The 22,925-nt window shown below is 34.6% G+C and overlaps 1 protein-coding gene across 1 annotated transcript in view; it reads left to right on the top strand.

Moving 5' to 3' along the window:
* LOC140160424 (uncharacterized) overlaps positions 1-22,925 on the top strand; it is a 162,658-nt gene that overhangs the window by 116,200 nt on the left and 23,533 nt on the right. The window contains 4 exon segments of the mRNA XM_072183659.1: positions 5,638-5,765; positions 5,767-5,809; positions 15,903-16,079; positions 16,578-16,703. Coding sequence (XP_072039760.1) covers positions 5,638-5,765; positions 5,767-5,809; positions 15,903-16,079; positions 16,578-16,703 — 474 coding nt within the window.

Here is a 22,925-nt window from a genome sequence, read left to right as displayed (position 1 = left end):
GACATATATAGTTGTCCATACTTTAAATGCTTTCTTCAGCCTGATTAACCCTTGCAAAGGCTCGAAAATCGCTAAAATTGCGTTTCCACTGCTCAAGTGTCAAATCTGATCCTTAATATTTTCTTTGAATAAATGCGATATCTTTACATATTTGTTGTTTTTAATTAGATAAGGCACCATCATATTGCATATCAACATTATTTTTTAGTGATTAAAAGCGTCTTTGTGTAATTCTAAAATAAATTGCACTTTCCACCAAAAACGCTGTGAGCTACGTTACCACTTTTTAACACACGTTATTGGAAAGGCGTAAAACAGAGGTATCAACGTAGTTTACGGTTTTGAAAGGAAACACTCATAGGTTTTAAAAATAACAGTAAAAATCGTGATGCTGTAGCATTTTGGCATAGAAATGTTGTAAACATTGAAATTTCGACCGACCATGTTAAGATTGGTGAGCTACGTTACCAGAATTCCATAGTATGCACTTGTATAACAAGTACTTCCTAATAATATGTGATAGGTACCAGTGATCGAACCCCATTTATATTAGAATTAACCGACATAACATTCTAACGTTCGCAAATCACATCAAAAACATTAAAAACCCGTGAACTACGTTACTGTGAGCTACGTTACGCACTCATTTATGCATCTTCAAAACTTCTATGAAATGGTGAAATAGGTGTTACATTTCATTCAAGTGATCTTTCGTTTGCTTTTTATGACCTTGGATTAAGTAAAACCACCCCATTTTGTAGCCGGTAACGTAGCTCACATTACATTGAGTTTTAGTGTTAAAAAACATCATGACTTCCTGAAAGAAAAATATACAAGTGGTGTTGACAATCTTTTACATCTGAAAGTAGTGATACATTAGAAAAAAAAAAACACAAAAATCAGGTCTTTTGAACAACTTTATTTTTTTTCAATTTTACAGTGGATTGGCACGGATTTTGTAGAATGAGCGATATGCAACAGATTGTATACACACTGCAAAAGAATGAAGGTACCAGTTATTTTCACCCCTGTATCCTAAACAAAGACAGATATGTCAAAATTAAAAACCAGCAGCCAATACCTGCATCCTTTAGATCTCATTTGTTGAAAATGTATGATAATTAAAGCAACAGTGATCGAAATCAAAAGTTGCATTTTAATATTTTATTCAATGCATGAAAACATGGTGCTAATTCTCTTGTTCAAGAACTTGTTGTGTACAATGGAGAGCAACTTTTGAATTTGCATCTTCCTTGGGATTTTGTATACAGCTATTGGCTGCTGGTTCTAACTTGACATATATCTTTCTTTAGGATATATAGGGTTCAAAATAACTGGTTAATTCTTTTGTGGTCAGTAGTATGCTTGCATTAAAAATAAAAATAACGAGTGACGCAAACTTGGCATTGTACAAACAGGTATAAACAATTAGCACTTGGAAGTAAATAAGGAATTGCTATAACCCATAGTTAAATATGATTACAGCAAGATTGTGTGTTAGCAACATTTCATTGGTCTGTACCAGCCATCCAACTGCACGACTGAGCATGTTTAGCTATCAATATATAATAGATTGCTTGCGTTTAACACAGCTTAGCACTTCAATTTGATTCAAATAGAATATTTACAGAAAATAATACTCTTCTCATGTAACAAAAGGTTTTGGCTTGATTATTAATGAAACATTAACACAAATTTCAATTTTTGAATATTTCCAGTCAATTATTATGCTATTTATCTCTATATCTCTATATCTATACTACCTGTTTGAACCAAACTTTGTATTTGATTTGTCCAACCTGTATAATTGGCTATTGCAGTTGAAAGCCAGATACACCCCATGTGGAAGACATGGAAGAAATCACACAAGTGGTGTAGATTTCATATGGAGTTACTCATTCAAGTAACTCCATTTGAAATTCACACTTTTTTTTTTTATAGATCATGTCTTCCACAGGGGGTGTATGGATTTCAATTTAAATAGCCCATAATGTTCTCCTACCAATTTTGATACATTATATTAATTACTAATTACTAAAGTAGAAACAATTATGTTAATATTTTCCAGATTTGGTTTTTGTTGGGTTCTGTTTGTCTGTGTATCACCACCTCCTATAATTAAATACAGAGATAAATAGAATTTATCGCGTCTGATGTCACTGTCAATTACGATCCGTGATTGGTTTACACAGGTTAAATAGCGCGTAAAAGGAAGACCGATCTATCTGGTGCTGATCAGAGAAAAGGAATAGCAGCAAATGGCAAAAAATTACGTACTTTTATAAGGCAAAAAACAGCTTTTCTAGGCATTGTTGACATGGTGCCTTCGGTAAAGAAAGTTTCCTACTATAAAGACCTAACTTTTGAGATGGTTTGCATGTTTGAAAGTGCAAAATTAACAATAAGGCGCCCGGTTCAACCGCCGCGTTCAGCAAGTCATCATCACAACATTTGTAAACAAACCATGCTCGAATTTGATTGACAGATGGCGTTAGGCGTGATAAATTTTTTATCTCTGTCTTTAATTATATCTGTATCTGACACTTTCTTCTTTGTGAATACTCATTTCTAGTCGTTGCTATACTATATTTTTCATTATTTGTTATTTATTATTCATATGTATATATTATTACTCTGTTTTCATTCTAGGTCTCTATCATTGTATATTGATTTGATTTTTGTATATATTTATGTTTATATTCATCAAGGTTTTTTTTATTTATTTAAATTCTAGAAAAAACTTGTATAGGGTTTTTGTTGTGTGTTTGTTTTTTACATGCTGATGGCAAATATTGCAATTGTAATTTCATGGTAGAATAGACAAATGTAAATTTTAAGCCTTTGTATTAAGAGAGATTAAAGCTCTATTTAATTGAAAGATGATAAGTTCAACCAACAGTCAGTCTATAATATCGGATTGATTAATTCAAATTAAACAATTCATCGAGTGGCCATGGGCAGCGCCATTAGACATGTTACAAGACTACCAAGTGACAGGTGATGGACCGTAAACACACAAAAGAATAGGCAATTTTTTGATAATTTTCATCAAGGTTCCTCGAAACTTACCTAGCTAATTTATTATACAGCAGGAGTCTCTGCCTTTTTGAAAAACTTAATTTAAAAAAATATTTACCGACGGAAATAAAAATCCATCGACGGAAAGTCTTGTCATGCGCTCATAAACTTAGAAAAAAATCTGAAAAATCCAAAATTTTGGTCTAAAAATTGGCCAAGGGTACTGCTGTCCTATTCAAAAGCACAGGAAGACCACCCACAGCATTGAGGTCACCTTTCTAGACTTCCTGTCTACTGGCAGTAATGGCTACTACCAGTGCTAACATCAATGAATTGTTTAAAACGAATTAATAAATTCGGTATTATAGACTGACAGTCGGCGCAATAAACAAGGTAGCTGTTCAAGACCTTATAGCCAAAGTGAGGGTAGATTTCAAACATCACGATGTGCATAATGACCTACCGCAAGGATGTTTTCTTGAATTGGAGATATCAGTGATTGCAAATAATGCAGAATTAACCAAGTTATAAAACACAAAGGGATAGAAGGTACAGATGCAAAAGTTGCAACCCTATTGGTTTGTACACACTACAGCAGTCCCCATTGTCCACGGCACTCACCATGATTGAACATTGAACACGATGTAAGGTTTATTTTGTCATGTGCACAAACCAATAAGGGTGTAACTTTTGAATCCGTTCCTTCTATCTGATTTTGGTTCATGATTTGGTTATTTTTGCATCATATGCCAGCACTTATATCTCAAATTAAAGAAAACTAAAAAATTAAAAGAAAACATTCATAATGGTCATCTTGATTCTTGAAATTGACCGTCACTTTGGCGAACTGCCATGAACTGCTAACTTATTTATAGCGCTAACTGGATTTTGACTGTAGCTACAGACAAAAATGTGTCAAGAGATGTGGTTGAAATTTAATCTTGAAGATTGAATACCGTATTTCGTCAAATAAACGCCCCCAGGGGCGTTACATTTTCCCAAGGGGGGGGGGCATTTATTCAAGGTCAATTTTAGAACGATAATTCCCGTTAAAATCATTAGGTAAACTCAAAACTCACGCTAAAATGACGAACTATGAACTAGAAACACTGACTTCTGCTTCACTTCCGGGTTCCCAATCGAGATTTTCGCCAAAAAGTGACGCTATTGTCGACCATGTGAGCAACTTGGTAAGCTTACTACACAAGATAGCATGGAAATATCAACATTTTTGAAACATCTTGGTTGAAAAAAGTGGTGGGGCGTTTATTTGAGGGGGGCGACTATTTGACGAAATACAGTATTTGTATTTTCAGTACTTTGTCCCTTTATCAATTGACTGCAGACTCCGGAAATATGAATGAATATTCAGAGTATTTTCTTTCTTAGAATTTAATATTATATATTCTAAAAACATTGCATATACCACCTCTTCAACAACAATGGACAATTCCATACACCCCATATGGAAGACTTGACCTTAATCTTCCAAATAGATGGGTGTAGATATCAATTGGGGTTACCTGAATGGGTGATTCCATTTGAAGTCTACACCACTGGTGTGGGAGATTAATGTTATGTATTCCATAAGGGGTGTATGGGTTACAAACTAGAATAATCCATTTCTAGTATCCCCAAACAAAATTGATTGACATTTCAACCTTGCAATTAAAACATTTTGATGTCATCTTTTGGTGGCAAGTTAAATGGAAGAAATGGTCTGGTTACTAGGCGTCATTTTTGCTGACAATGCAATTGCTGACTGTGTAAGGAAAAGAACAATAAGTAATTTTAGGATGTATGAAGTTTGCTATGATGAGTGCTGTTAATTACGCAAGTTTTGCAAATAATTCAAGAGAGTTGCAGGTTGGAGTACCAAATAATGCCAAATAATGATGTGTATGTGGCTCGAAAACAATTCCAGAATGTAGTAAGCAGGCGGCATGGCTGCTCCAATATTTTGTGACCTGTCTACAGCCCTGCCTATGAATGACCCTAGATGGCTGCACAGTGGCGTAGCATGGGCCATCATATGGGGGGGCACAGACCATGATTGAGGGGGCACACACATTTTTCCTATGGGATTTTTAAATTTTGCAATCGATTGGGGGGGGGGGCACGTGCCCCCTGCCCCTATGAAGCTACACCACTGTGGCTGCAACAATATCCAGAATCTGGTAGAAATGAAATCTAGTGCATGGTTTCCCCGGAAATCTCATTATTTCAAGCTTTGATAATATTCTGGCATAATTATATAGATACTTTTGATTATATATTTCTTTCTAAAGCCATCATCAACAGGCACTACAGCCTGGTTTATGCCAAAAAGCATGACAAATCAGCTTAATTGGGGCACATTTAGCCCCATTTGTGCACTCTCCAATCTTGACAGAAACTTCAATAGATTTGACAATTTTAGTAATAAATTATTGTAAGTGCTCCTTACTCATTTGACCAGTTTTCAGTCTTCTGCAGCACACATTTTAATCATATCTTAACACACATTTTTATCCAACACATTTAAATAATTATATTTACTATGACCAATTTATTGATTTTAAAATGTTGTTCTTGTCATCAATAATTATCATATTTTTTACACCTATCTTGCTATCCCAGGTAAACCGGTCAATAAAATCACGCAAACGCTTAAGAAACGAGACGACAAGAGGAGGGACCGTAAGACAAGCACATCCAGTATTAACTCTGTCGAGTCGTCGTCACAAAGGGCCGACTCAAGAGCGTCCTATATCGTCAAGACCGAGCTCCAGAAGTGATGTCTCCCCAGATGGTAAGATCACGGTAGATGCGGTAGAATTTGTAATTTGTGTAATCTTTGACATCAACATTAGTTCTATGTGTGTGAGTTGGCTGTTCCATTTGATGTTGACACTTTAAGGGTTATTTCAAAATATCGGTCTATTTGTATATAAACTGGAGAAGAACCAAAATCAAAGAAAGAATTAATTATTATTGCATTCACCAGAAATATGTTAATATTTAGCCATGGTTTTACTTTTTTTTATATTAAAAGTCAATTCTTTCTTACTTGAAAGAAACATGTCATGCATGCATTCTGCTTTCCATGTGAAACTTTGCTAAGTTCTAAATATTCACCACTTGAATATATCAAAATTGTGACAAAATTTGTAAAGATAAAAATTGTGATTCACTGAGCAATTTCAATCAGTTGATAAACCACATATTGAGGGTTTGCAAAATTCCTTTGCAGTTTTTATTTTAGCACAGTTTATGGCGTAAACATGATCTGGTTCAGATTGTCTAAAACACGTCATCATGACATCAGCATCTCATTCCCGGCTTAGGCTGAAAATGAAAAAAAAAAATGATTCTGAATCTGATTGGTTAATTATGCAATATATTCACCTGAGTGACCAATTAAAATAAAGCTTCTGCATATTTGGCTCAATCAGCCCTATCACCATTCTTACCATGTTGCTGATTGGCTCAATAAATCATAGTAGTCTTCTTGTAACCAATCAGCAGGTAGTACTCATGTGGTTAATCCTGCATGAACCCTTATTTGGAATATATGTTTGTGAACTTTTTTTCTTGAAACACCATTGTCAAATCTTCTCAAATTAATCACTTGTTTTATGTAATATATAGACTTAAAAAGTACACAGTGCTGATTTTGTAACATTTAAACCTCTTGTACAATGTTCTCAGGAAATTTAAAACTAGACAAGCACTTAAACACCACCACAATATTCTAACATATGAGATATTTGTGTAGATAATACCTTCTTAATTTGATTTGTTTCGAATATCACAATTTTGAATGCAAGAAATATACAATGAGTGCAAAGTTTGTCAATCAAATTTATTAGTTTTTATCTTGATTTACAATTCATAAAGCATGATTATGAATAATACATAATAATATTTGGTTTTAAAAATAATTAAAAGAATAATGTACAAAATAAGAGTATAATATCTGTGAAGAGATGCGGATGCCACAAAATGCTGAGCATATGGTAGCTGAATGTTTGAACAAGATCCTGATATATCAGATTTTGGCTTATCTGAGGTAATATTAAATCCTGCTTGCATTTACCAATCTATACCAGACAGTATCAAATTCAAGATTCCAATATATATTCAAAGTAAACATAAGAAATATCACAAAATGTGTGCACCTTAAATTTGAATGCAAGTTTCTCATTTTTGTCTTGTTGTTTTGCTGTTGTTACTTAGCAATTCACAGTTTCCAAAGGCTTGTGACAAAATTATAATATATAACTTTTTTCCCCTTCCAATCAAAGACAAGTTGTGAAATATTTTTTCCCAATGGATACGGAAATTTGATTTATTCGAATTGAAATGTGCATGGTAGAAGACATTAGAGGGCATGTTAGAATTTCATGTGTGGATGACTACTGAAAGACACCCCTACACCCTCTTGTGTCTATTGGAGACACTTGCCTACACACTAAAAACTACGGGGTTATATTTTCCGTGGTCATTTTGAATTGACCACGTTTGGGGTTGTTTTGACCCTTCAAGGGTTATACTGTTTTAATTTGACCACATTCACGAGGTCATTTTAGCCACGACGAACGTGGTCAAAAACTTAGTGGTCATTTTGCCGATACCGTCGCGCATTGATATCAGTTTCAATCTTCCGCTTTGAAAATCTCAATTCATAAATGAGTTTAAACATGAGCTGCAATTTATGTTTGTTGATTAATAAATAAAACTAATTTTTTGACCGAAGTTACCCAATTTGTCAACTTTATAATGACTTGCATTTTGGAACTATTTGCACACACGGTGTGCATCGGCTCAATGGTCACATCAGCGCCATATTTGTTCTGATTGTGCAGCTCAGCGGATTGTCGTGTGTGCTTGTCTGCATGATGGAATATGAAAAGTTAGTTGAACAGTGAGACTGCAAGGATGCATAGACCCTTGTCTATGCATGCAGATTCATTCATCGCAATTTCATGCTGTCGTGGCTGGTGTCTTGGCTGCAGTTGTTATAAGCTTATATCATGTAAGCTTATAATACGTGAACTGTCATAGGCGATGACTGACTGTGTGTGAGTGTGATACACAGATGCATTTTACAGTTTGCTGTTTATGTAATGCTTTCTCTGTGCAGAAACACACTTATGTCCTGGTGGGACCAGCATGACCATAGGCCTACTAAAAAAATCCAAACAACCCCTAAATGTGGTTATTGAGTAACCCTATAAAACAACCCTTTCAAATGGGTCATTTCATTTGCCCCGAAATGAGGTCATTAAGTAACCCAATAAGGCAACCCTTTTGAAGGGGTCATTTCATTTGACCCCGAAATGTGGTAATATTTTGACCCCAATGGGGTTACTATTTGACCCAAATACGTAGTCATTGCAATGACCCCGACCAATGGGGTCAAAATGACCCCGTTAGTGGTATGGTGTTTAGTTGATAACTATGCTGGGGTCAAAAATGACCCTGTTTGGGTCATTTTTTGACCCCGTAGTTTTAAGTGTGTAAAAAAACACCAAAAGGGGACACAAAATTCTAGCCTAAAACCCACCAATTGGGGACATTTTGTTTGTCAATTGGGGACATTTGTGTGTGTCGATCAGGGATATTTGTCTAAAACCTACAATGTCCTACCCCCTACAATCAGGGACATCTTAATTAATGCCATTTATAGCACTTTTAGCCATAGGGAGTGCAGGGGAGAAGTCTCTACAAGTGGGTACGTCTCAGTCATCAGATGTCCCTGTTTGGTGGATTGTAGACCAGAAAATGTCCCCATTTTTCGGTGTTTACAAGCCCACACACATATGAGCTAATAATGACCTCATCTTTGATGCACCGCAGAGTACACTAACCTCCATTCAGTAAGCATTGCTTAATAGTTGACCTATTTGAGGATTTATTTTAGTACCCAACATGCAAAGATCATTCCATGCATGTAGGATCCTATTGGAATAAAATGAACTGTGTACTGACAGATAAGCATGTATGAGGTCATTAGTGACACACACAAATAATGAAAAAGATGAATCTCTGATGAAACTTGTCCTTAAAGTAATGAGCAAATAACCATGAGTGTGTATAGATCATGTTACATCAAAAATGACAATTAAAAAAATACAGAGAAAAGTCAACATATCTGTAGAAGACTCTTCCTAATGTATTAAACACAGATATAGGCAACTCAATATCAAGGATTTCAATATAGATTATATTTTTCATATTTTAATTATAATTGTTAAAACTAAAGAATTCATATTTTGCGAAAGACAGCTGATGGTTGTATGAATATGTTGTTTGAAAAGTAGAGATTTATAGGAGGCAACTTTGGAGGAGGAAACCAAGTCTCCGTGATTTTTTTTAATAGCGAAAGTGCAAATAAGATTGTTGTTGGGAAGGAGTTGAGAGTGGGTAGTATTGGAAAACATTTGCATGAAGGAGAATTGGGCTATTCCATTTAAAATCCACACTCCCCTGTGGAAGATTTTGGAAATATCTTCCACAGGGGATATGAATTCAAATGGAATGAACACATTAGCAGCTCCATTTGAAACTCACCCTCCCTCAGTAGAAGATTCAGGCTGAATCTTCTTTCTCAGATGGTGTATGAAATTCAAATGAAGCTGCCTAATGTATTCATTCCATTTGAAATTAATACTCCCTCTGTGGAAGATATTTCCAAAATCTTTCACAGGGGTAGTGTGGATTTTAAATGGAATAGCCCAGTTGTTATGAAATACACTCAAATAAGACCTGGGGTGGAAGTATTGATTTTCCATCAAATAAAGTTATTCTGAGAGAGAATATGTTCAGCGTAGGTAAATATTATGTGGTGTTAAACTTGATTAAAAAAAGGTGTCTTCTCTTCGTTGGAAGGATTTCTGTTGGAGGTTTTATAAGACGATTAATACGGCACCACTGAAACCGATTAATTGTATACCTACATGTTTATTTAAATAAGATTTAAACTACTTATAGTGTTCGCTTGATTTAGTCCATCGTAAAAATTATTATAAAAATTTGTTATGTTATAATTTGCAAAAGTGGTGAATTTATATTATGTGCTAACCTTATGGTAAATTGTTTCAAATAATACAAACCGGCAACACTTTGACCATTTGCCATATTTAGTGTTAATGTGATTGGAGCACATAGAAACTGTTGTCTGATGGTGATGCTGGTTAATATAATTGCAGTAAGACGTCATTAAATTCCCTTGCGAATACAACAAATTGTAATTAAAATGTGATTAAAAACAAATCGGTTAAAATCCCCTTGTGGAAAAGGGTTATCATACATGCTGGCGTCGTCGTGTGTATTGCTTCATTTGGGAGTTGCGACATGTAGATAATGGGGTAAAATTGGTAGTAAACAAAAATAATATATTTGAAGTTTTAAATATTTTCTTTTTCCAGAAACAAGTTGTTTTCCTTCATGATACTGTGCTTAGGAAAGAAAATGAATGTGCCTTAACTACCTATCAGGAATATTCAATTTAACAATTTTCTTTTTTATGCCACTCGGTTTTAAACTACACTTTGCTAAACATGAATGTTTTAGAGTTGGTACGAATAACAGAAAACAAGAGAAATGGTTGTCATTTCTGTTGATTAGTTTAAAGTCACATTTCATATTATCAGATAGCAGGAATTATTTTGCATTTATGAAATTTTATGAATTTTGGAAGGCTCTGTGCTAGGAATCTATAATGCTGCTGGTTTTAATTTTGATGTCGTCGTAAAAATGCAAATTGCAACAGCTGTGCCAGAAACGCCCAGAACACATTTTATTTTAAATATTTTTAACAAGTTTAAACAGGTATCAACATATTGGTTAGTGTTTAGATTACATGGATGGATGATAACGTGTGCGATCATGTTGAACATGACCTAAAACAATATCATCCGTAAGCGTGATTTATGCAAGGATATGATTGCCTGAAGTTAACAAACGTTTATATATTTCATATTTTCTATTATGTATGGACAGTTACATATGTGTTCTGTTACCTACCATAAAACACAATATTTGTATGATATGAAACAAAAAAACAACATAATTTTTGCATCATGTAATTTTCGCAAAATAGATATTTTCTTGCAGGCATATATATATGAAAAAGAAATAAATGCGAGTATGACAATTTCATGATTCCATTTCGTTCCAAAACTTTTCATGCATTCAGACATTCAAGCATTGCAATATTCTTCACATTACCACATGGAAAACCTGAATACCATTAATGAATGGAAATTTTTAACAAAACAAGACAATACAATAACATTTTTTCAGAAAACAAGTATTTTTGACATCTGGTATTCCCTTTTCTATATAGTGAAACAGCCTACTCACACATTGCATGTCTGACAGATATGATTATTATTTTATGCCATGATTTGTATGAATCCATGTCTCTATAGTTTGAATACATTCTAATATTGTTTCAGTGTGTCATGAATAAGTAGCCATAGATGATATCTACAACAAAAATAGTCAGTATGATTGGAATGAGATTTTAATTTGAAATGCTCACAAAAAATAACATGATTGCAGTATGAGAAATGAATCTTATATTATGTATTGTTGCAACGTATTCATGTTGTCCAATGTTATATTGTTTTAAATTAAGGCAACGCTGAGGGGTTTGTCCGACTGGTATTTTTCCAAAATTACCTCGTAAATTCCACTAAGATCCTGAGTTTTTAGCTCAAGATTTCAATAAAATTATTATGAGATACATGCATATTTGAGAATTCTTTACACTAGGATCCACAACATGCTCATCTATCAGGGCAAAGTTCTTTAACCCCAATACATTTGTACAATTCATTGAATGACCTTTGAAAATTTGGGTACAAAAACTCATACTCTGCAACTTGAGGTCAAATTTTGCACTATGATTGTTTAATTGAGATTTTTGAACTATGCCATTGGGATGAGGCTATTGTGGTCCATAGTGTTAGATGGATTGAAAAGCATGATGTAACAGTTTGCTGAGATACATAATTTGTAAGATTGTTTTGGATTGGCTATATTTTGTTAGACAAATCAAATTTCTATTGACTTTTCTTAGCTTTAAATATCAGGTTGTTCAATTGTGCTCAAAAGATGTTTTTGAGCAGTTCATTTTCAGTTTCTACAAATTTTTATAGCAATTCTTCTGCTTTCTGGAAATTGAATTTTGAAGAAAAAAAATATTATCTTGTTTCAGGAAGTGACCTTGAGATTAACAGTCTCATCCCCCTAAAGAAGACACCACGATTATTGGTATCAGGTGCAGTGGCAGCACCAGGAATTTTTTTCGGGAGTGGGGGAGGGGGTAGTTAACCATGGTAATTAGGTGGTTACCATCCCAGAAGTCATGTAATTTATATTGACCACTACTGTGGTATACAACTTTGCTTCTAGAATCCAAACCCCTGGTGCAAATAAAAAAAAAAAATGTTTGGGTGATGGGCCTCAAAGCATCGTGTTACAATCGGACCCCCTGATTTAATTTTCGCCTATTTCTCAGACTCTTCAAAGATTGTGAAAAAGATGGATAAATCAAATCAGTCAGCGTTGTCTTAAACTAACTATCATGATACATGTTTGATCTCTATATGTTTACAGAAAAATAAAAAATAAAGGACTTCATTTTTGCCTGGTTTTAAAAAGTTTGCTTACCATTTCATTTGCTAATATTTTTTTGTTTATAAAATCCATCAAAGATCCATGCAAAGTAATAATTCATAAATAACAATACATGAAACATATTTATTATATCATCCTTGTTGAATGCATGCCTCTGCTTGCCCGCATGTTAATTATCACCTGTTTATTTTGCTTTTTGTTTTTCTAATTTTGAGTTGATATTGTTTAGTTAGCCTTGCCTGATGTCACAGGTAGCTGCAATGTAATGTTGCTTTATCTTACTGCTTCGCTGATTTAAGTTCAGTTAATAGAACAAAAATAAATATATAAAATTTAAAAAACAAAACCATTTATTTTAATTTTTTTTGCTGTAGTTCTCACATTTGGTTTTTTATTTCAGTTCAAATTGACGCTAGATAAAGTGGCATATGGGTAATAAGCATCTAAGCACAAGGGCCAGCTCCTCCATAAATATAACAATTGACACTTCTATTGAAAATATACAACAAAACTGATGAAACTCTTAATTTTATGGCTCTCCCCTCTCATTAGATGTCCCTCCCCTCCCATTAGATGACTCATGCCACACCCATGAGTTAATTTATTCAGCTTAGAGAGAACAAATCGGGATGTCCCCATTTGTCAATTTTTCATCCCATTTTTAGTCATTTTAACGATACTTTACTCTTTGCCATCCCCATTTTCATCCCTGTTTGGGCAACTTTTTCCCGGCGCCCCCTGGCTACGCCATTGGTAGCCAGGACCTTTTCAGGGGCAAAGGGGGCAAGAGGAAGTAAGGCAACATCCAAGGGAAGGGGGTAAAATGTGACAAAAATGGGCTAAAACATACAAAAAAGGCATATGAATCTCAGGGCGACCCGCATCCCACAGGAAGGTGCTACCGCCCCCATTGCCCCCTGGCTACCCCACTTTAATGAAAGTACAAAATCATTACCCAAAATGTTGCTTATCCCCATGCATAATTTTTGCAGAGAACAAATGATTACAAAAGTACATCAAAGTACAGTAGGTTAGAATTCATTTACAAGCACCTATGATAGCTCATTTTAATTTTCCCCTCATCATTTTTATTTTCTTCTCTTATATTTTATTTTCACTTAACAACCAACTAACAAGCCTGCTCTCTCTTTTCATTGCCTTTTGTTTACCCCTCGTAGCCAAACCTAAGAAAAGACCCAGACAATCTGTTAGAAGTAAGTACCGTGTGTGTTTATCGGCGACAACGACAAGAGAAATAAATTGATTTGAGGCGCCACCTCACAAACCAATGACAATTATCATTCCAACCAAATGGAATTCAATACTTTGAAATGAAGCCTATACTAATCGCACTTAGCTAAAGAGCTGCGACCTGCATTAAGATATTTTTTAGGTTTATAACGGTGAAGTAGAAATCTGTGATTTAATTTGTTTAAATGGCTCGATAATTTTGTCAAGTAATTCACATAGCTCTTCAAAATTAACTATTTTTTTATTACTTAAACTCACTTGCTTAATATGTAGCAAATTCTTCAGGAAATGTAATTTTTGCATTTACAAAAAAAACTTGAAATGGACACAATGATTTTAAGTAACCCATTCAAATGAATAGCAACATTTTGAAAGTATTTGCAGACAGAGAAATATTGATGGAAATGTTTACAATAATATTACGAAAGCGGTGCAATCTGGTGTTGCTCTACCACCTTTGCATTGAATTGTTCAAAAAGACCACCCGCCATGCCAAAGGCCACTCTTTCAGACTTCCTGTTGACAAGCTGTTATGGCAACATGGAGATGGTCACCTGCATATTTATAAATACGTATTTATAAATATAGTTGAAGTGAGCTGTACAGTGTACATAATTCTCAAACTGAATTACATGACCCCAATTTTTTTCTAAAACAACATTATCCGTTTATCCCTTCTTTCTGTTTTTGTTTTTGTCATTGTATGTTCAAAGTTCATTTTATAATTTCATTTTATCAAGAAGAATGTTTTTTCAGTCAATTTATGATTTATCATCTTTTTATCTACTTCATGAATTCATATCAAATTTGAGATCTTGTATATTTAATGTTTGAAAACAAAGCGTCCATTAAAAAATTGTTGTTGAGGTGGTGCCTCTCTTTAGCATTGTTTGCTGCTTTGCATGTTGTCCTGTATGTGGTTTTCTATACTTCTGCATGCTACTAATCACCGGGAGGGGGAAATTGGCGTACTTTGTAATGTGAGCACAGATGTTGTATTGTTTTATTGGATTAAAATCATCAATATGTTTGGATATCAATGGAAAAATGAGGTAATTGGAATATGTATTTTGTAAACAGAATTTGTTAAATGTGTACCCCACACCTCCCTAACATAACCATGAATGATTTGAACTCACTCAAGTAGTATGTTTTTAATAAAGAAAATAAAAAGATAAATGTCAACATGATTTAAAAAAATATATTACTTTATATAATTGAAATATTGATGATTATATATAGACAATACTAAGCACCAAATTTGTTGGGTTACTTGTAACTTAGTAGGACTTTCTCCTTTTAACTTTCTTTCTTTGGTTGTCTTTTTAAAAGCATTTCTTGTAGATGTAGAAGATGCTAAAATAAATGCATAAAATACACCAAGACAAGAACAAACCAATAATATGCACTGCTTATGCGTTTTGTCAATGTAGTTGTGTTAAATGTAGAGTTTGAAGTGAATGTGTAGTTTTTGTCTAACATACTCTGTGTATAGCTAATATAAGCTGATGGGAATTGGTGAAATAAAATATTACACTAAAATAAAAAAATTGGTCAAATTTTACCTAACATATTAAATTTATTTTAATAAAGTGTAAAATGTAATTTTATGAAATTTTATTCTTCCACCTGAAAGTTGGTTGAAATATTTATACAATGGGGTTGTCTGCCCAACTCTTTTGGTATAGGCCTATCCATAATTCTTTTTGTGTGTAAAAAGTGCACATATTTGTTATTGTTTCAGTAATGGTCTGTGGGTACAATTTACTCCATATTTTCACTGTGTAATGTATGTATGTTTTTGTGCCCTGTGTTAACATACCAACTGTACATGTATGTATAATTTCTAGACATAAGTATTGAAAGGAGCTAAATAAATGGTGCATAATTTATAACAAAAATTACATCTCTTAAGTGAATGCGTAATGATAAAAAAGTAACAAGCACCACTGGGATTCAAACACGGATTATTTCAGCATATTTAATGAATTCTTGATTCACAGAAGACAACATCCTGTTTGTTCATGGCAAGCTGAACAACAATCCCCCACAATCCCCGGTAAGCAAGAGTCGTCTTGTGAAGCCGTCAAGTAGCACTATACGTAAGGAGGCGTCTGGCAATAGAGGGCAGCAAAGCAAGTCTAGGAGTGAACCTAATGGAGTAGTGCAAATTGATGCAGGTGAGTCTATCTAATGAGGAATTGGGGCTGTTGTTCCAAGACACACTTGGGTCCTGATGGGACCAGGCTTGAATAGTTTTTTTTCTATTTTCTTAATCATAAAATATTGAGATGTATCATTTTGATAGATATTTACAATCAACAGATATGTTTTTTACATGGTGTGAACAAAAAGTGGTTAAAAAGTGCACCACCAAAAGTACAACTTCAAGCTCAGGCCAATAAATACTTTGAATTTACTACACAGGCTTTTGTTGTGGATAACAGTTTACAACTGTTCACCTTTTTACTTTATTTAAAGTTGAAAAATATTGTCTAAAATGTTACTTCTATATATAAGGAAGTACAAGCTTTGCTAAGTCATTACCTATATACTTCACACTTGCAGTATCACGTATGTACTAAGTGTACAATTTCCTGCAATCCATTACAATCCAGACTTATTTTGATGAGAATGTGCTGATGTGCTAATTTATTTATTTATTGTGTTCTATTTAGCGCCCACAAGAAGACCCGGACACATGTCAAGGGGTTCCATGCTTAGTCGGAGATCTGTTACAGGGTCAGACACTAGTTCACATCAATCTCGCATTGGAAGAAAGCCACCATCTGGAACCAGCAAAGGTAAGAAGGAATCGGATCAAAATATACATCACATGTGACAAAGTTAGTCTGCAACTTTTGGAAGAGAATCATAAATAAATGATTACATAAGTTTTAATTGATAATAAATGATAGGTACTTAATTACTTACTTGTGGTACTGGTGAATAAGTTGTAGACAACACCTTAAACTGGCAGTCACAACATCTGATCTGGGTTTAGGTTTGATAATGCTCTGTATATGGTGGCCATAGGCTTCAACATAAAAAGGTTTGAAATATTTTTTCAAAATACCAAAAGCTATCTTAAGAACCACTGAACCAATAAAAGGATTGTTTATACTCATTTTAATGCATTTTTCATGCTGATTCCAGAATGGTCATGAAAATTTACATTTCTAAATTCTAAAAATTTTGAATTTTTAAAACAATATTTGAAACTTGTCATCTGCAGTCGACACCCGCATGGAGAGAGTTAAAGTATTTTGAAACATTCTGTATGCAGTTTTCAGTAGAGATCACAAAACAACTCTCATTGCCAGCAGAACCCATTTTCTTAGGATGTTGCAGGCCTGTGTTTTAATGGCCAACACCAGTTTAGAAAATCAGCATTGTAATTATTAGGCTAATAGCTTGTCTCAGGTGACAATGGGGCTCTCTACACATTCCTGATAGAATCACACCCAATATATATTTAAGGCACGTCATAGGAGAAGTTTACTTCAAAGTCATTTATGAGAACTGTATTACACACCACACATTTATCACAATTGGGATGACTTCTATGGGAAATAACCACCATTAATCAAAGCTCATCTTAAGTGTTGATAAATTTATGTTTCAAACTATTAAAGTAACAACAAGAACAACAAATATGATACAGATGAATAAGTAGATAGGTTTTCTCGACGGAAATTCACAAGAAGTATTTCTACAAGTATGCTATACGCGGTAGAAGTGACATAATTAATGGAATTAACTACCAGCAATAGAGGAATACAATTTTGAATATATCACCCTGCACTACAACATTCACACAGTACCTATGCCTTGAAGAGATGTCAAAGAAAAGCTGATCACTCGCACCTGTAAGATTTATCTCTGAAAAGAGCAGTATTGTATTCAATCTATGTTTGCTGACATACGCGGGTCGCAGGTGATTAGTGCAATCTGCTTTTAGTGCAGGGCGATCTACTCAAAAATTGTATTCCCCTATTGCTATGGTAGTTAATCCGATTATTATGTCACTTCTACAGCAAATAGGTTATCAAAGAACTGGTGTGTGTCTCTGACTTCATCAGGACATGAGGTCACATCTGATGAAAGGTCATCCACTGACACAGGGACTGGATGCACAGATACTGTAATAACCAACTGGGTACTTGTAGAGATACTCTAACTTATCATAGGGATATATTAAATTGGAATCATAAAACTAATCAACTCGACTCATTTCAAGTACTGAATTGAAGTTATAATATATATGATTGATATATAACAGAATAATTGTTATAGATCACAAAAAGCAGAAATGACATCAAAGAGAAAATATGCAATTGTATATTCAATTTCAATGAATCTGTAAGTATTCCAGCTGTTCCTTTTGATTAAATCGGCTGCATTCCAAGCATTTTTATTGAAAATTAATATCATCTGATACATGTATTCTCTATCCAAATCGTCAGCTGTATGTAAGTTAGTTCTCTGAATGGCATTATAGTAATTTCAAGATTGTTTGCTGGTTTTAGGCTTGCTAGATTTTAGAAGATAAAATAAATTTTTTCACATTTGATTAATTATTACAAATATTGAAGACTATTTATAAGGATTGCTTTCCTAGACATCAATTGGCTGAATAGTTTGAAGCAGAGATTTAAGTGGCAATGCCAAATAGAAGGCCATCTTTTTCACAATTGTGTTCTCCTATAGACTGATTTTGAAGTAAATAAGCAAAAGTGCTCGCACTTCTATACTCTTAAAATACAGTAAGTCAAAAAATTAAGGTACCAGTTATGTTTACCCCCTGTATATCCTAAACAAAGACAGATATGTCATAATTGGAACCAGCAGCCAATAGCTGCATCTTTTAGCTTCAATTTAAGACCTCATTCGTTGAAATTGTTCAAGAAATAAAGACACAGCGATCCAAAGGATGGTGCCAATTTAAAAGTTGCAGTTTCTTCCATTGCAAGCGCTATTGATTTGTACACAAAGCGTTCGCGAACAAAGGAACTAGCGCCGTGCTTCCATTGATTAGCACGTTAAAACTAGCGTCATGCTTTCATTTATTAGAACACAAAAGTGCAACTTTTGATTTCGCCTCTTCAGTAGGTTTTAGATCACCGTTTCTTTAATTCTCAACCAATTTCAACAAATAAGGCCTTGGATCAGAGCTAAAGAGTTGAGGTATTAGCTGCTTGTTTTAATTTTGACATATTTGTCTTTATTAGGGATATACAGGGGTAAATACAACTGGTACCTTAATTTTTTGGCTTACTGTATATGTGAATTGAATCCTTAACTAAACCCTCATTTATTCCCTTTCACTCTGAGCACACATGAATTGATGGAGTGTATTGAGGACAGCCTGTATATATCTGTAGTAGTAAAAATAAATAAATAATAAAACGGTTATGTTACCAGGTTAAGTCAATTTGCGACAGGTGCATTCGTCTTCAAATTGTCTCTTTATCAACTTTGGTTTCCATTCCTCCCGACTTATCTAATTGTCTTGTATAATTATATTACTTTGCAAACAAGTATATAGATCATATATTATTGATACAATCCAAATGTTATAATAGTGTCTGTCTATGTATTTTGGAGTGTGTGTTTGTTACAGTGTGAATTTGCATGCATCTGTTTTGCTATATATTTGAGGACTGACGGACTTCTCAAATGCATTCAACAAAAAAACTAACGCGACAGTCTCACACACATAACAAATGTACTACGATCAAATAGGTTAATGACAACATTTGATTGAATGGACTGCACTGTGCCGTGATTACGGTGAAGGACACCGGTTCAAATCCTTTGTTTGGAGCCAATCGATAAAAGCATGCAGGGCCTCTATAACTTTGTTTTCCGAGGTCCTATACCCACAATCTGGGGACTGTACACATGTCCTTGGAAGGTGCTTGGAAGTAACCTACAGTGTATCATAGGGAAAATCTGCCCCACCAGGGGTGGCAAATACATGTCCAAATACGCGGATCCTCCATTGAAGCATGTATAAACAAGCGGTCAACTCATTTGAGGGTAGGGGCGGCAAGGTTTCCAGTTGAGGCTCCTACCCCCTGCTGGTTATGCAACTGGGTATAGGGGTATAGATACAAGTACTTTCTTTGTTAAGGGGCTCTCAGAAATAGGGGGATTCTCAGGTAGAGTATCAAATCATAATGATAACCTTTTACTCATACCATAATAAAAACTAATGTTAAATTTTTTAAGATGTAATGGAAATCAAATTTTGGTTTGGCAAAAGTCAGGAAAAGATGACAAAATTGGATCACCTATCACATTTGAATTCTGCAAAGGGGTAATTTCCCCAATTTGTTAAGTTTCATTTTAGCTTTTATATAAGTTGAACATTTTCTTTTTAAGTGTTAATTTTGATCAAAATGAGCTATAACATGGCTATTAAATGGGGACCAATCCCCTGTAGACTAGCGAGCCCCATTAAACAGACTTTACAATACCTCTAGCTGGCCTAACCTAACGTAATGTAATGAAAGTACAGGGCATAATGGCTTATAAAGGAAGACACTCTAGACAAGATAAGAGGCAGATGGTGGCTATATGAAATAGCGAAAAACCCGACTTACGAGCAACTTGGCTGAGCTAGCTTTGTTTGGCTTTGATAGCAAAGTCATTGATCTAGATAAATATTAACGTTGCTTGCAACAACTTTGGGCTAGTTAAAAAAAAAGGAGTTTTGACAGTAAACCTGTGAGGATGGAATTGGTTGCGCTGCTGCGCACCAGGTTGTGCCAGGAATGGGTTGTCTTGAATACTAAATGGTAGCAGTGGCGGCACCAGGATTTTTTTTGGGGAGGGGGGCATTGGGGGTTGAATATAAGGGAGGGGGCAAAATTATGCAAAAAGTGGAAATTACGTAATTTTGGGAATTTTGCCTCAAGCGTGTGTGTGGGGGAAATGCCCACCTTGCCCCCCCGGTAGTGCCGCCACTGAATGGCAGTGCTTGGTTTTCAATGTCTTTAAAATGAATAACCAGTGATTTGCTAGAACTAGAACATCCTAATACTCATCAAAATCAGATTTTGACACTTCTGGAACAAGTTCAAATATGGCAGTACTCTGTGTAAATGACATTAATTGATCAGTCTACCTTATAAAGACAAAATCTGTCATTTAAAGTTGAGGTCCGATTAAAATGACTTGATCTAACCTCAAAATAATAAGAGGGTTATTTTGAGGCTGGGGTAGTGGCAGCACTAGAGCAAGGCAGGGGAAGGGGCAGGGGGTTTGCATTTACCCCTTAAAACTGGATTTCCATTGATTTTGTTTCCTGGTTGTCAGCCTGTCCGTCATTCCATCCGTCCCAGGTTGCAAGTGCAATTTCTCGGAACTAGTAAGGCGTATAGTGATATGATTTGGTGGAGGGGTGGCAATTAGCGGTCTTCAAAATCTTGTAGGTTTTTGTCGTAAAATATGCCAATTTGGCAGCTCATTTGCATAAATTTCCTTTTTCCGTCCATCTGTCTGGGGTTGCGAGTGCAATATCTTGGAACTGGTGAGGTGTATAGAGATGTGACATGGTGGAGGGGTGGCAAATGCTAATTTGGTAGCACATTTGCATTAATTTCAAATTTTTGTTTTTTTTAAATCTGATTTTTTAATTCATTTTTTTAATTCCTCCCAGCTCCAAATGAAATTGCCTCAGTTAAAATGATGCATGTCAAGGTGAGGCTTTGTAACTGACAAAGACCGACAAAATTCTAGTTGGTTCTAACTGGGGTGAGGACAACTGTGCAGAGCTCAAGTTTTTGTGGGGGAGAAGGGATTCCCTGTTGGTGCTGCTGCTATAATTTATTTTGTGCAGGAGGTATGTCCCAAGCCTTGAAATCCTTATACTATGATATGATATTTTAGTTGTATATTCATCATGTTTATGATCTGTAAAGATCTGAAATTTTGTGTGGTTTGTTCCTAGGGTTTGTGTTATTTGCAGTTTTTAAAGAGCATACAAGTTAAAAACCAATGGCAAAAAATAAATCGCCAGCTTTTTAATTTTCCAAGTTAATTAAAGACGTAATGTATAATCTTACAATATGAAATTGATTAATTTTTTTCAACCTGATTTTTGGGCATATTTGTAAACATCTTACACCTAAATGGAATCAGCCAAATTTGTTGTATTAATAGGTCAACAAAGCAATTTTGACATGATGTCATAATTATGACATTAAAGTCCCTATACAACCCATGTTAAAAAGCCAAAATATAGCTAGTGGGGTTTCTTTCACTTTTCCTCGTAATTTCAGCTTAAAATGGACAGAAACCCTTCCTGACAGTTGCTAATATTATTCAGCATTTTGAGTAAAGAATAACAAAGTAAAATTTTGCTGGAAATCATACATTATGTCTTCAGAGCATATGGTGGCTTTAACCAAAGTCTGAGATCCAATTTTTATTAACATGATTTAGTGTATAAATCAAGTAAGGATTGCAACAGGTACTTGATAATATTTCAGTGAAATAATTTGCATTATGTGGCTTTGAAATTGATTTTTACCAAATTATCTCGCCAACCAAAAAAGGCCAGCTGAAATATACAAACAATTACAAAATCCTGTCAAAAAAAAAAATGTTTACAAAATATTGGATCATTATAATGAAATTTAACTCTTCATACATCAAAATGGCTGCCATCATATGTGCTCATTCAACCCCTCATTATGCTAACTGTACACTCAGGGTGAAAAGACTCCTCATACTTAACTAGAATTATTCATGAACACAGCTCTTGACTGAGTCTGCCCTCAATCATATGCACACAGGTTCACATTTGAAGAACATCTCCCTTATGCGCTGATATTTAGAAATGCAAGTTTAATTGCGGCCCATTCGGAACAGGTGAAGATCTTATCTAAACCATGAGAGGATGTGTTTTTTAAGACTATTTCTGATATGAAATGCAGGATTTGCAGACATATATCACAGCTAGTTAATGAAATTCAATATATATTTACCATCTCCCGCATACCCAGACATTATGGATT

Source organism: Amphiura filiformis, chromosome 9 (genome assembly GCF_039555335.1).
Source record: "Amphiura filiformis chromosome 9, Afil_fr2py, whole genome shotgun sequence".
NCBI lineage: Eukaryota > Metazoa > Echinodermata > Ophiuroidea > Amphilepidida > Amphiuridae > Amphiura > Amphiura filiformis.
This window is presented reverse-complemented; position numbering and strand designations above follow the sequence as displayed.